This window comes from Erinaceus europaeus, chromosome 9, assembly GCF_950295315.1.
Source record: "Erinaceus europaeus chromosome 9, mEriEur2.1, whole genome shotgun sequence".
Classification (NCBI taxonomy): domain Eukaryota; kingdom Metazoa; phylum Chordata; class Mammalia; order Eulipotyphla; family Erinaceidae; genus Erinaceus; species Erinaceus europaeus.
In genome coordinates, this window is record NC_080170.1 from 125,911,772 (window position 1) to 125,925,454 (window position 13,683).

General features: G+C 64.9%; 1 protein-coding gene across 1 annotated transcript; it reads left to right on the forward strand.

Moving 5' to 3' along the window:
• The first annotated feature begins 13 nt into the window (after positions 1-13).
• Positions 14-6,147, forward strand: RRP1B (ribosomal RNA processing 1B). Its single transcript, XM_016194829.2, has 15 exons — positions 14-203; positions 1,431-1,513; positions 1,590-1,647; positions 2,046-2,131; positions 2,217-2,278; positions 2,404-2,533; positions 2,712-2,776; positions 2,905-3,026; positions 3,218-3,285; positions 3,630-3,727; positions 3,988-4,007; positions 4,286-4,402; positions 4,806-5,560; positions 5,757-5,820; positions 5,920-6,147. Exons 1-15 carry the CDS (start codon positions 74-76, stop codon positions 6,078-6,080), a joined length of 2,019 nt encoding a protein of 672 aa, XP_016050315.1. The 5' UTR covers positions 14-73; the 3' UTR covers positions 6,081-6,147.
• The last annotated feature ends 7,536 nt before the right edge of the window (positions 6,148-13,683 follow it).

Consider the following 13,683-nt stretch of genomic DNA (forward strand, 5'->3'; position numbering starts at 1 on the left):
CCCCCCCTCCCGTGCGCAGGCGCATCCGGCGCGAGGCCCGACCCTGGTGGCGACGCGCGGTGCTCAGGGCGCCATGGCCCCCGCCACGCCGCCCGCCGAGGTCCGCTTCGCGCAGCGCCTGGCGTCGCACGAGAGGGGCGTCCGGGAGCGCGCGGTGCGGAAGCTGCGCCAGTTCGTGAGCCTGAGGACGCAGCGGGACGCAGGTGCGGGGCGGGCGGACACGAGCGGCGGGGCCCCCAGAGCTCGGCCCCGGGTCTGCACGTCCGTCCGTCCGTCCGTCTGTCCTGAGGCCGCGCGGCGCTGGTGCGGGCGGGGCGGGGCGGGGCGGGGTCTCCGTGCTGGGCCGGGAGCTCTGCCGCGGCCACATTGGGGCGCGGGGAGGCGGCGGCGGAGGGCGCTCGGGGGCCGGGGTCTGGGGTCGCGGGGGCCGGGGGCCGGGGTCTGGGGTCCGAGGGCCGGGGTCTGGGGTCCGAGGGCCGGGGTCTGGGGGCCGGGGACCGGGGTCTGGGGGCCGGGGACCGGGGTCTGGGGTCCGAGGGCCGGGGGCCGGGGTCTGGGGGCCGGGGGCCGGGGTCTGGGGGCCGGGGTCCGGGGTCTGGGGGCCGGGGTCTGGGGTCTGGGGTCCGAGGGCCGGGGTCTGGGGTCCGGGGTCTGGGGTCCGGGGTCTGGGGTCCAAGGGCTGGGGTCTGGGGTCCGGGGTCTGGGGTCCGAGGGCCGGGGTCTGGGGTCCGGGGTCTGGGGTCCGAGGGCCGGGGTCTGGGGTCCGGGGTCTGGGGTCCGAGGGCCGGGGTCTGGGGTCCGAGGGCCGGGGTCTGGGGTCCGAGGGCCGGGGTCTGGGGTCCGAGGGCCGGGGTCTGGGGTCCGAGATCTGGGGTCCGAGGGCCGGGGTCTGGGGTCCGAGGGCCGGGGTCTGGGGTCCGAGATCTGGGGTCCGAGGGCCGGGGTCTGGGGTCCGAGATCTGGGGTCCGAGGCCCGGGGTCTGGGGTCCGAGGCCCGGGGTCTGGGGTCCGACGCCCCGCCCGGCGCTCACCCTCCGGCCCGACCGCCTTCTCTCCCCGTCTTCTGCCCCCGTGTGTGTCCGGGGTCGCCGCAGAGCTCGGAGCCCGCCGCGGACCCGCTGCCTCTGGAGGCCGCTTTCCCCATTTTACTGTTATTATCGTTGTTGTCGTCGATGTTGGCTAGGACAGAGAGACACGGAGAGAGGAGGGGAAGACAGGGGGCGGGAGAGACAGACGCCTGCAGACCTGCTTCACCGCCCGTGAAGCGACTCCCCTGCAGGTGGGGAGCCGGGGGCTCGAACCGGGATCCTCACGCCGGTCCCTGCGCTTGGCGCCACCTGCGCTGGTCCCGCTTGTCTGCGGGGAGGGCAGCCGGGGTCACACCGCCCCTCCGGCCGAGCCCCTCAGCCCCTGTGCCCGCCTGCCTCCAGGGGGCTTCACGCAGGAGGAGCTGCTCAAGATCTGGCGGGGGCTCTTCCACTGCCTGGGGGCGCTGGACCAGCCGCCGCTGCAGGTACCGGGTTGGGCTGGGCGGGGGCCGGATCCGCCCCAGGGCTCCCCCGACGATGGCCGCCCCCCCCCACCCGCAGGAGGAGCTCGCCACCGCCTTCTCCCAGCTCATCCACGCCGTCGGGAACCCGGAGACCCGTAAGTCCCGCCGCCCCGCGCGGCTCTCCCCTCCCTCCCTGGGCGCCGCCGTGGCCGCCACGCGGGCCTGCCCTCTGCGGGAGCTGCCGGAGCGCCGGGCCAGGCCACAGCCCCGCTTCTCTGTCCGTCTCTGTCAAGCGAGTGGCTGGCAGAGCAGCCCCGGGCTCGGCGCGGGGCGGTGTCTGCGGGGCCCTGGGTGCCGGCTGGGCCCCCATCTGAGCCGCCCGCCACGACCGCAGAAAAGCGAGGGGCTAGCGGACCCTGAGGCACTGGGCCCGGCGCGTGGCGGGCAGAGCCCCGAGCCTCCCGCGGGTCCGGGTGGGGCCTCGGTGGCAGCGTGGCGGCTCGGAGGCGGAGGGGCGTTACCGCTGCAGCCCGCCTCTCGGCGTGTCCCGCAGAGCTCCTGTTCCTGCAGACCTTCTGGCAGACGCTGAACCACGAGTGGACCGGCCTCGACCGGCTGCGAATGGACACGTTCTGCATGGTGAGGGGCTCGGGGCTCCGGCTGCCCTGATGCTCCGGGCCGGGTCGAGCGTCCCCTCCTCTCTGCTGACACGCTGTCTCCCCAGCTCACGCGCCTGGTGCTGAGGCAGGCCTTCGAGGTGCTACGGCAGGACAGCTGGGAGCAGAGGTGGGCTGGGGGGCACGAGGCCCGTCCCGTCCCCGTCTCTGCCTCATCTCTGTCCTGGCCCGTCTCCGCCCCATCCCCATGCCTTGCTGCCGTCTGGGGGGCCTCAGCGTGCGTGTGTCCCGCAGCCGCGTCAAGTTGCTGCTGGGTGTCCTGACCCGGGAGGTGCTGGTCCCCGAGAGCCGGGCCCCCGACGGGGTGAAGCTGCACTTTGTCGACATCTACCTGGACGAGCTCGCCAGGGTGGGCGGCGGGGAGGTAGGTGGGGCCGGGGCTGGGCCGGGCCGGTGGGGGGGAAGGGGAGGGAGGTGTCCGCGGGCCCCTTGGCATCCGTGGGGCGTCTGGGGCGCAGACCCTCCCTCCTCGGGCGCCGTGAGCTGGCAGCGTCCCGCCTGCTCCCGCCTTGCGGTCACGGCGCCTCTGGTTTCGGTCGCAGCTCCTGGCCGAGCAGAGCTTGGTGTTCATCGAGCCCTTCTGCAAGGTCGCCGCCAGGACAAAGGAGTGAGTGGGCCTCACGCTGCCGCCCGCGGGGGCCGTACAAAGGGACCCCAGGTTCCCTGCAGCTGCCGGGGCCGGGATGCCCCTGCCGCCCGCCCGCCCGCTCATCACCCCCCACCCCCGCTGCCCAGCCCCGCGCTCCTGCAGACCATCACCAGGGGCGTGTTCGAGGTCATGGTGGAGCAGTCCGCCCTCGCTCCAGAGAAGCCCGCGGGACCGGGCACAGAGCCTGAGGCGGCGTGCAGGAAGGCAGGTGAGGGCCCCTGGAGCTCGTCCCTGGGGCCTCGACACGTGGGGCTTCCCAGGGAGAGGCCGGGTGGCTGGCGCCGGGTTTACATCTGGACCGCAAGTGTGAGGCCGGGGGCCTGGGAGCCAGACGGGGGGGGGGCACTCCGGGGGGCACCCTGTCCGTGGCGTGACTCCTCGTCCGGCCTGTTCTGCTAGCCCCAGGGCAGCCTGGCTGCAGAGAGGATGGTGGCGGGGATGGCGCCGAGGGCCCGTGGCTTCTGCAGGTCAGTGCCGCCGCGGGGGAATTAGGGTCGAGAGGGGTGGCGGTGCTAATCTTCCCGGTAAAGAGCTTAGGGAGCCGCCGGCTGGGCGCCGTGGCGCCGCTGGGCCTGGGCCTTCTCCGTGCACGGGCCCGGTGCTCGCGGCTGAGCCCCTGGCTAGATGGCTCTCGGCCCTCGGGACGACACCCGTGTCCGCGAGTTGCCCAGGACCCGAGCGCAGGCGGCCAGCAGGCGTCGAGGCTGCGTGAAGGGTGGGGGCTCGAGGCAGAAGGGCCGCACCGCACCGCCTCGCCGAGGAGCCGAGCTCACCCAGCCCCGGCTGCCCGTCTGAGTGGCGTCTCCCGCAGTTCGACTACAAGGCCGTAGCCGACCGGCTCCTGGCGATGACCAGCCGGAAGGGCACCCCTGCCGTCAACAGGAAGCGTCTGTCCGGGCTCGCCAGGAAGTGAGTGTGGGTGGGCCCCGGTGCTGCTCCTTGAGCCCCTTTGGTGCTTGGTCACAGTGGTCAAGGCTCCTGGCCCTGGGGAGCCAGGTCACAGCCTCCTCCCGCCCCAGCCGCGGCGCGCTGCCAGTCCTGCTCCTGCAGCTGTGGGCGGGGCCGCTTGTTCCTGGTCGGCTCTGACTGACGGCAGTGCTGGGGATCGAACCTGGGACTCGAGCCCTTGAGTAACCTCTGTGTTGTCTCCCCGCCCTTGTGTCTTTCAGATTCCGGGAGCTCTCTGGAGGTGAGGAGCCCCGAGGACGTTCCCTCGTGTCCTTGTGTGACCCTGGCTTGCCGGGGGAGCAGAGCCCCCAAGGGTGTGGGGGAGGTAGCCCAGGCAGACCAGGTGGGCCTCCACTCAGCACGCGTGCCGGGGGTCCCTGGGCTAGTGGGTGCGAAGAAGACCCCCTCGTTTGTGACGCCGCGCCTCGGCACCTCGGTGCAGGCCTCCAGAGTTGCTCCTTCCCTTGGCGGGCATGGGTGGCAGGCCGAGGAGGGGCCTGACCCTGGGGCTGCCCGCAGGTGGCAAGAGCGCCCTCGGCTTCACGGAGGACCCCTCAGAGGCTGCCGAGGGCCAGACCGCCGGCCACCAGGAGGGAAGCACACCCGTGGGGGCGTGCACTGAGGAGAGGGGGCCAGGTGAGGGCAGGGGAGGTGGGGGGTGGGGCGGGGCGGCCCGTGGGCAGGCTGCGAGCTACAGCTGTCGCTGGTGTCACCAACGGTGCTCAGAGTTGGGGAGGAGACGCACCACCCCTGGGATGGGGGCTCCTCCTGGGACCTCCCGTCTCCCGTCTTGGGGGGTGGAGAACGCAGGCGGGAGGCACAGCCCTGTGGCAGAGGGCGGCGCATCTGCTCTCTGCTCTCTGCTCGGCCCGGCGCCAGCGGTGAAGTCTGTTCCCACACCTCCCGGCCTCCAGGGCGACTGCTGGCCTGAAGGGTGGAGGAGGGAAAGGAGGCGGGGACGGGGCTTCTGGGGCTCGCACCTGCCCTGTCCTGTCCCAGTCCCTGTCCCTGCGGCGCGCTCAGCAGCACGTGTGCCTAGGGAGCGCCCCGTGTCCGCCGGAGCCTGTGCAGAAGAGGAGGCGGGAGAAGAGCCGCCCCCCGGCGCAGCAGGCGGCCGCAGAGGCCCCGCGGGACAGGGGAGACCCGCCTCCGGCAGCACCGGGAAGGACCCCCGAGGCGGGGGTGGGGGAGCCGAGGGCGGCCCCCGTGCCCGGGAAGAGGAAGCGGCCACGCAAGCGGAGCCTGAGGGCCCGGGAGGTCACCTCACAGCTGGCCCCCGCCCCTCCTGAGGCCCCAAGCAGCCCGGCCCGGGGGCCCCCCCCTGGCAGCACCCACGTTCCCAAGAAGAAGCGGAAACTCGAGGCTCCCCCGATCAACGGGAGAGGCCCCTCCACGCTGGCCTGGCCCCTGCCCCAGAAGGGAAACCCCCAGGGCAGGCCCGCTGAGGGCAGGAGCGTCGGGGGGCTGAAGAGGAAGGGAGCGCCACCTGGCACCGGCCCCTGGGACCAGAAGATGGGCCTCGGGAGGAAGAGGAGGAAGGGAAAGGAAGCACCCGGGGCCACGTCCCCGAAGAGCCCGGTGAGGCGGCTGAGCACACCTCAGGCCGGAGGTGGGGACCTGCTGACGAGCACCGCCCTGCCTCACGCTCAGGCCTTCAGCCCCGTGAAGAGGCTGAAGACGCCGAAGACGGAGAACGAGTTCGTGCGCTTCCACACCCCCCTCCCGCCCAAAGCCCTGTTCTTCCGCAGGGCCAGGAGCGGCGGCTCGGCCCCCAGCCTGAGCCCCACCCGCCAGGTACGGCCCTTGGGGTCTGGGGGGCCAGGGTCTAGGGGCCGGGCGTCAGCGAGGTGGGGCCTCGTACCCTGCACCGCCCAGCCTGCAGTGGGGGGGGGGCAGTGGGGGGGTCCGCCCGCAGGGATCCCCCGAGCTGCCTCTGGTCAGAAGGCCCGTGGCGGCCAGCTTGGAGGGAGCTGACCCGTGTGGTTCGCAGCTGATCGGGACTCCCGCCGGCTCCAAGAAGGTGACCTTCGGGCTGAGCAGAAACACGACCGCCGGTGAGGGCGCCCGGCCGGCCGGGGAGACCTGGGGTGGGGACGCTGGGGGACTCGGGCTGGTGGGGGCGCGCCCCCCCTGACACGCAGCCTCTCCCGCAGAGTTCAAGAAGACGGACAAGAGTCTCCTGTTGAGCCCCACAGGCCCCGAGCGGGTGGCCTTCAACCCCGAGCGGCAGCCCCTGCACGGGGTGCTGAAGACGCCCAGCGGCACCCCCACCGGCACCCCGCGGCGCAGGCCCACCGCCATGGACTTCTTCTAGTCTGGGCCGGCCCTCACCCCTGCGCCGCTGCCTTTTGTACGTTTATTATAAAGCTCCGTGTTGTACAGACGGGGCTTGGCGTGCTCTGCTGCCCACGGGGCAGGGGTCTCGCCGGCCCTTTGGGAGAAGGAGGAACCGTCGCCCTGTAACCCCCACACTCCCTGTGGCCCCCAGATCGCGGCGTTCGGCTGCTGGGGGCCTCTGCCTGGCCCCCCCAGCCCCATCCAGCTCAGTCCACGGTCGCGGAGCAGCACCCCGCCTCCCCACAGGGACACAGAACCGGGGACTCGTGGTCGCCGCCCCCGGGGGACCCTTTGGTTCTTGGTCATGGTGGTCAAGGGTCCTGGCCCTGGGGAACTAGATCACAGCCTCCTCCCGCCCCAGACGGGCGCACCTTCCTGCCAGCTCAGCAAGGTGGCATTTCAGCCCCAGCGCCAAGTGGCCAGCTCTGGAGCGGGTGGGATATACGCGTCTGCTTTCACCCAGGCTGCTCAGCGCCCCCGCCGGCTGCTCTCTCCGCCGTGTAGGAACCTGGGTTTCACCCCCGTGTCACTGAGGCTTCAAGGCGCTCAGCTCACACCCACGGCGGGAGGGTTGAGCTTCCCGCACCTGCTTCCTCGGCCATCATGGCCACTGCCCGTCTCAGCACCTCACACACCGCACACCGGGTGTTGCGGCAGCCTTGCTGGTGCCTGAGGGCTACGGAAAGAAGCCTGGCAGACGAGTCACAGGAAGGAAGCCAGAGCTGGGAGAACACAGCACTGCTGCTCCCGAGGCCCCGGGTTCAAGCCCCAGCACCCACCGCCACGAAGGGGGGTCCCAGCTGCTCTGTGTGCCGGGCGGTGGCCTCGGCTGTCCGCGGCCCCCGCCGCGAGCTGTCTCCCTGGAAAGGAGCCAGGCTCCTCAGGACACCCACCCTCAGTCGGCCTTCACTCCAGCCGTAGAGGGAGGGGAGAGACCACTGCACCATCCCACCGCCTGGGGGCCATCATGGCACGTGCAGAGACGGCGCTGCCCGGCTCCCAGGTGCCAGGAAGAGCGGGAAAGCGCCAGGCTTGCCCAGCCAGGAGCACGGCCAACCCTTCAGAGGAGACCCCACTGGCCCGGCCAGGGATCGCCCATCCACCTGTGACCTGGGCAGCCACTTCTGAGACCCGGGCCCCCACAGCTGCTGGCTGGCCCCCGCAGACCACCAAGTGACCTGGGGCCACGGGACCAGTGCCCAGAACAGCCTGCCCACCCCAGAGCCAAGCCAAGGTTTGCTCTCCAGACACGGCGGGGCCAGCAGGCTGTCCCGGGAGCTCAGCGTGGCAGAGCCACCGCAGCGGGGAGGGAAGGCAGCCTGCCACCCGCCAGGCCACAGCACGCAGGCTGTGGGTGGGGACTGGTTTGACTCGCTGGGGGCCACCCAGCCTGCAGAGCAACAGATGGGTGGAAGTAAGACGGCATCACGGTTCTGCGAAGGGATCCTGCCTGAGGCTCTGAGGTCCCGGGTTCAATCCCCGCACTACCCTCACACAAAGCTAAGCAGGAAGTCAGCTGGTGTGGGGAGGAGGGTTGAACATGCCTTCCTGGCACCCGCCCCAACATGGGAGGTTGACAGGTGCGGGAGCAGGCGTGCGGGGTGTCCACTGCCTCCGTAATTAGATGGGACAGAAATTGAGAAGGGGGGTGTAGGGAGGGCGGCGACTGCAGGCCTGCTTCCCCGCCCATAAGCTCCCTGCACTGGGGAGCGGGGCTCTGCAGGACATTTGCTGACCCGCACGCTCCACCACCCCGACCCTTCCTCGGGCAGGACGAGGAGAGCCCACTCGGAAGGGGACTGGGACCTGGAGACTGAACTTCACAGGCTCAGCGTTAGCCGGGGGAAGTGGGTCTGCGGTCGCTCTCCGGGAGGCCTGGTGGCAAGCACCCTCTGGCTGAGGGACCTGGGCGTGTGCGCCCCATGAGAACGCCCGTCTTTGCCGGCATAGAAGGCCCGGGTCCTGTCAGCGAAAAGCAGGATGGGTCCGTCTGGCAGAGCTGGGGTCCAAGCAGAGACGCGGGTGACCCAGGGTCAGTCTCCGGTGCCCGCGGGTGCCCGCGGCGGCGTGATGTCACCATCCTGCTAGGCTAGGCAAAGCCACGGGCTGTCAGCCCTCGGTAACCCTGAGGCCTCTCCCGACACCCACCACGCTCTGGGAAGCCACGGAGCTGTCAGCCTTCCGGAGGGTTGAGAACGTCATGTCTGCGCTCCAGCCCGAGATAACGGGTGTTTATGTGTGTTACACCCGCCCCGCAGAAGAGCGAATACTCGCCTCCCGCATGGACCCAGGTGGGAGCACTGTGAAGAGGGGATTTGGCCCGGAGACAGCATAGTGGGTCTGCAGAGAGACTCCTGCCTGAGGCTCCAAGATCCTGTGCCACCATCAACCAGAGCTGAGCGGGGTAAGGACCCTGGTCTGAGCCCCCGCCCCCACCTGTAGAGGGAACACATCACAGGCGGTGGGGCAGGTCTGCGAGGTCTCCCCTCTCAGCTGCTTTGTCCTTTCAAGTAAAATAGAAATGGCCGCTGCCACCTATGGATTCATAGTGCCAGCGACAAGGCCCAGATCAACCGGCATAAGGATCCGGGTTCGAGCCCCCGGTTCCCCACCTGCAGGGGAGTCGCTTCACGGGCGGTGAAGCAGGTCTGCAGGCGTCTGTCTTTCTCTCCCCCTCTCTGTCTTCCCCTCCTCTCTCCATTTCTCTCTGTCCTGTCCAACAGCAATAACAACAAGGGCAACAAAAACGGAACGATGGTCTCCAGGAGCAGCGGATGCATTTTCGGTGCAGGCACCGAGCCTCAGCGATAACCCTGGAGGCCAAGAAAAAATACCCTGCCTGAGGCACTGGGGCCCAGGTTCGATCCCCAGCACCAGCAGCAGCCAGAGCTCAGCAGGGCAGAAGGGAGGGAAGTGGGAGCCCACATGGAGCACCGTGGCGCCTCCCTCTGTCTGAAAAGCCTCGCATGAGGGGTGACACCCCTGCAGCCACAGAAGAAAGAGGCAGGGCGCCAGGCGGTGGACCACGTGCAGAGCACACATCCCTGTGCCCTGGGTCCCGGGGGAGGCCTCCGGCCGACCAGGCAGGGCTGCCCTCTCTCTCCTGCCGCTCACCGGCCGATACTTCGGTCAGGCCCTGCGCAGCTCTGGCTGACGGCTGTGAGGGATTGAAGCCGGCGCCTTTGGAGCCTTGGGCAGGGGGTCTTTCTGCAGAGCCGCCGCCCGGTGCAGCCTCCATCCGTTTCCCCCATGGCACAGTACAAGCGTCCAGGACCCTCGCTTTACAGCCCAGCTTGGAGAAGTGCCCCTCTGGGGTCATCCTCACGATGGGGTCATGCCAGGTTACGGACGAAGCAATGCCCCTACACAGACACTTACACTCATACACACTCCATAGCACTGCCCTCCATAGACACACGGGTCATGCCGGGTTCCGGACAGAGCAATGCCCCTACACAATCACAATCACTACACAGCACTGCCCTCCATAGACACACGGGTCATGGCAGTTTCCGGACTGAACAATGCCCCTAAACAATCAGAATCACTACACAGCACTGCCCTCCATAGACACACGGGTCATGGCAGTTTCCGGACTGAACAATGCCCCTAAACAATCAGAATCACTACACAGCACTGCCCTCCATACACACACACACACAGCATTGTATACACACACACAGCATGGCCTACACACACACAGCATTGTCTACACACACAGCACTGCCTACACACACAGCATTGTATACACACACACACAGCATTGTATACACACACACACAGCACTGCCTACACACACACAGCACTGCCTACACACACAGCACTGCCTACACACACACACAGCACTGCCTGCACACACACACAGCACTGTCTACACACACACAGCACTGTACACACTCACACAGCACTGCCTACACACACAGCACTGTCTACACTCAGCACTGCCTACACACTCACACAGCACTGCCTACACACACAGCACTGCCTACACACTCACACAGCACTGCCTACACACACAGCACTGTCTAACACTCACACAGCACTGCCTACACACACAGCACTGTCTAACACTCACACAGCACTGCCTACACACACACACAGCACTGCCTACACACACACACAGCACTGCCTACACACACACAGCACTGCCTACACACACACAGCACTGCCTACACACACACAGCACTGCCTACACACACACAGCACTGCCTACACACACAGCACTGCCTACACACACACACAGCACTGCCTACACACACACACAGCACTGCCTACACACACACACAGCACTGCCTGCACACACACACAGCACTGTACACACACAGCACTGCCTACACACACAGCACTGTCTACACTCAGCACTGCCTACACACTCACACAGCACTGCCTACACACACAGCACTGCCTATACACACAGCACTGTCTAACACTCACACAGCACTGCCTACACACACAGCACTGTCTAACACTCACACAGCACTGCCTACACACACAGCACTGCCTACACACACACACAGCACTGCCTACACACACACAGCACTGCCTACACACTCACACAGCACTGCCTACACACACAGCACTGTCTACACACACACACAGCACTGTCTACACACACACACAGCACTGTCTACACACTCACACAGCACTGCCTACACACTCACACAGCACTGCCTACACACACACACACAGCACTGCCTACACACTCACACAGCACTGCCTACACAAACACAGCACTGTCTACACACACACAGCACTGTCTACACACACACACAGCACTGCCTAGACAGCACTGCCTACACACTCACACAGCACTGCCTACACACACAGCACTGCCTACACACTCACACAGCACTGTCTACACACACAGCACTGCCTACACACACACACAGCACTGCCTACACACACACACAGCACTGCCTACACACACACAGCACTGCCTACACACACACAGCACTGCCTACACACACAGCACTGCCTACACACTCACACAGCACTGCCTGCACACACACAGCACTGCCTACACACACAGCACTGCCTACACACACACAGCACTGCCTACACACACAAAGCACTGTCTACACACAAAGCACTGTCTACACACTCACACAGCACTGCCTACACACTCACACAGCACTGCCTACACACTCACACAGCACTGTCTACACACTCACACAGCACTGTCTACACACTCACACAGCACTGCCTACACACTCACACAGCACTGTCTACACACTCACACAGCACTGCCTACACACTCACACAGCACTGCCTACACACTCACACAGCACTGCCTACACACTCACACAGCACTGCCTACACACTCACACAGCACTGTCTACACACTCACACAGCACTGCCTACACACTCACACAGCACTGCCTACACACTCACACAGCACTGCCTGCACACACACAGCACTGCCTGCACACACACAGCACTGCCTACACACACACAGCACTGTCTACACACAAAGCACTGCCTACACACTCACACAGCACTGTCTACACACACACACAGCACTGCCTACACACACACACAGCACTGCCTACACACACAGCACTGCCTACACACTCACACAGCACTGTCTACACACTCACACAGCACTGCCTACACACTCACACAGCACTGCCTACACACTCACACAGCACTGCCTACACACTCACACAGCACTGTCTACACACTCACACAGCACTGCCTACACACACAGCACTGTCTACACACTCACACAGCACTGCCTACACACTCACACAGCACTGTCTACACACTCACACAGCACTGCCTACACACTCACACAGCACTGTCTACACACTCACACAGCACTGCCTACACACTCACACAGCACTGCCTGCACACACACAGCACTGCCTACACACACACACAGCACTGTCTACACACTCACACAGCACTGTCTACACACTCACACAGCACTGCCTACACACACAAAGCACTGTCTACACACAAAGCACTGTCTACACACAAAGCACTGTCTACACACTCACACAGCACTGCCTACACACTCACACAGCACTGCCTACACACTCACACAGCACTGCCTGCACACACACAGCACTGCCTACACACACACAGCACTGCCTACACACACACAGCACTGCCTACACACACAAAGCACTGTCTACACACAAAGCACTGCCTACACACTCACACAGCACTGTCTACACACACAGCACTGCCTACACACACACACAGCACTGCCTACACACACAGCACTGCCTACACACTCACACAGCACTGTCTACACACTCACACAGCACTGCCTACACACTCACACAGCACTGCCTACACACTCACACAGCACTGTCTACACACTCACACAGCACTGCCTACACACTCACACAGCACTGTCTACACACACAGCACTGCCTACACACACACACAGCACTGTCTACACACTCACACAGCACTGCCTACACACTCACACAGCACTGTCTACACACTCACACAGCACTGCCTACACACTCACACAGCACTGTCTACACACACAGCACTGCCTACACACTCACACAGCACTGTCTACATGCCTACACGCTGTCCTCTGCCCTCCACTGTTTTTTTAAATTAGATTTTAATTTGTTTATATTTTATTTTATTTTTTGCCCCCAGGGATATTGCCGGGGCTCGGTGTTTGCACCACGAATCCACTGCTCCTGGTGATCATTTCTTCCCCTTTTGTTGCTCCTGTTCTATCATTGTTTGTGGTTATTATTGTTGTTGGATAGGACAGAGAGAAATGGAGAGAGGAGGGGAAGACAGAGATGGGGAGAGAAAGACAGACACCTGCAGACCTGCTTCACCGCCTGTGAAGCGACTTCCCTGCATGTGGGGAGCCGGGGGCTCGAACCAGGATCCTTACGCTGGTCCTTGTGCTTTGCGCCAGTCCTTTGGCTTTGAGCCACCTGTGCTTAACCTGTTGCACTACCACCCGACTCCCTTTTTTTTTTTTCCCAGATTTTATTTATTAATGAGAAGGTAGGAGGAGAGAGAGAAAGAACCAGACATCACTTTAGTACATGTGCTCCCCGGGATTGAACTCAGGACCTCACACTTGAGGGTTCAATGCTTTATCCACTGTGCCACCTCCTGGACCTCTTTAATTTGCTTATTATTGGACAGTGACAGAGAGAAATTGAGGGGGAAGGGGAGATAGAAAGATAGACACCTGCAGTCCTGCTTCACCACTTGCAAAGCTTTCCCTCTGCAGGTGTAGACTGGGGGCTCTAACCCGGGTCCTTGCACATTGTAACGAGTGCCATCTGTTACGCCCAGAGGTTCCAGAGGTTCGAGTCCTGATCTCACGCAAAGAAGACCAGACTCACATGCCACAGCAAGAGCTTTTATTAGCAAGCTTAAGCTCGGGCCGCCCACACCCCTCTATGCAAGGGGAGGGTCTGCGAGCATTTCCCATCCCACCTTTTTATAGTTAGCACAGGGTGGGCACAGGTGGAAATATTTACGCGGAACAAGGAACAGTTGGTTTTGGGTTAAGGGCTGTTCTCAATATTCGGGGCTTTAACCTCCATACATCAACCCGATGCGCCACCAGCCGGCCCCTCTCCTCTCCC

Bases quoted from the DNA above. Each gene is read 5' to 3' on its own strand.
- RRP1B (XM_016194829.2), top strand. From the start codon at position 74: ATGGCCCCCGCCACGCCGCCCGCCGAGGTCCGCTTCGCGCAGCGCCTG. The intron at 2,279-2,403 runs GTGGGCTGGGGG...TGTGTCCCGCAG, and splicing joins CAGGACAGCTGGGAGCAGAG to CCGCGTCAAGTTGCTGCTGG. The intron at 2,534-2,711 runs GTAGGTGGGGCC...TTTCGGTCGCAG, and splicing joins CCAGGGTGGGCGGCGGGGAG to CTCCTGGCCGAGCAGAGCTT.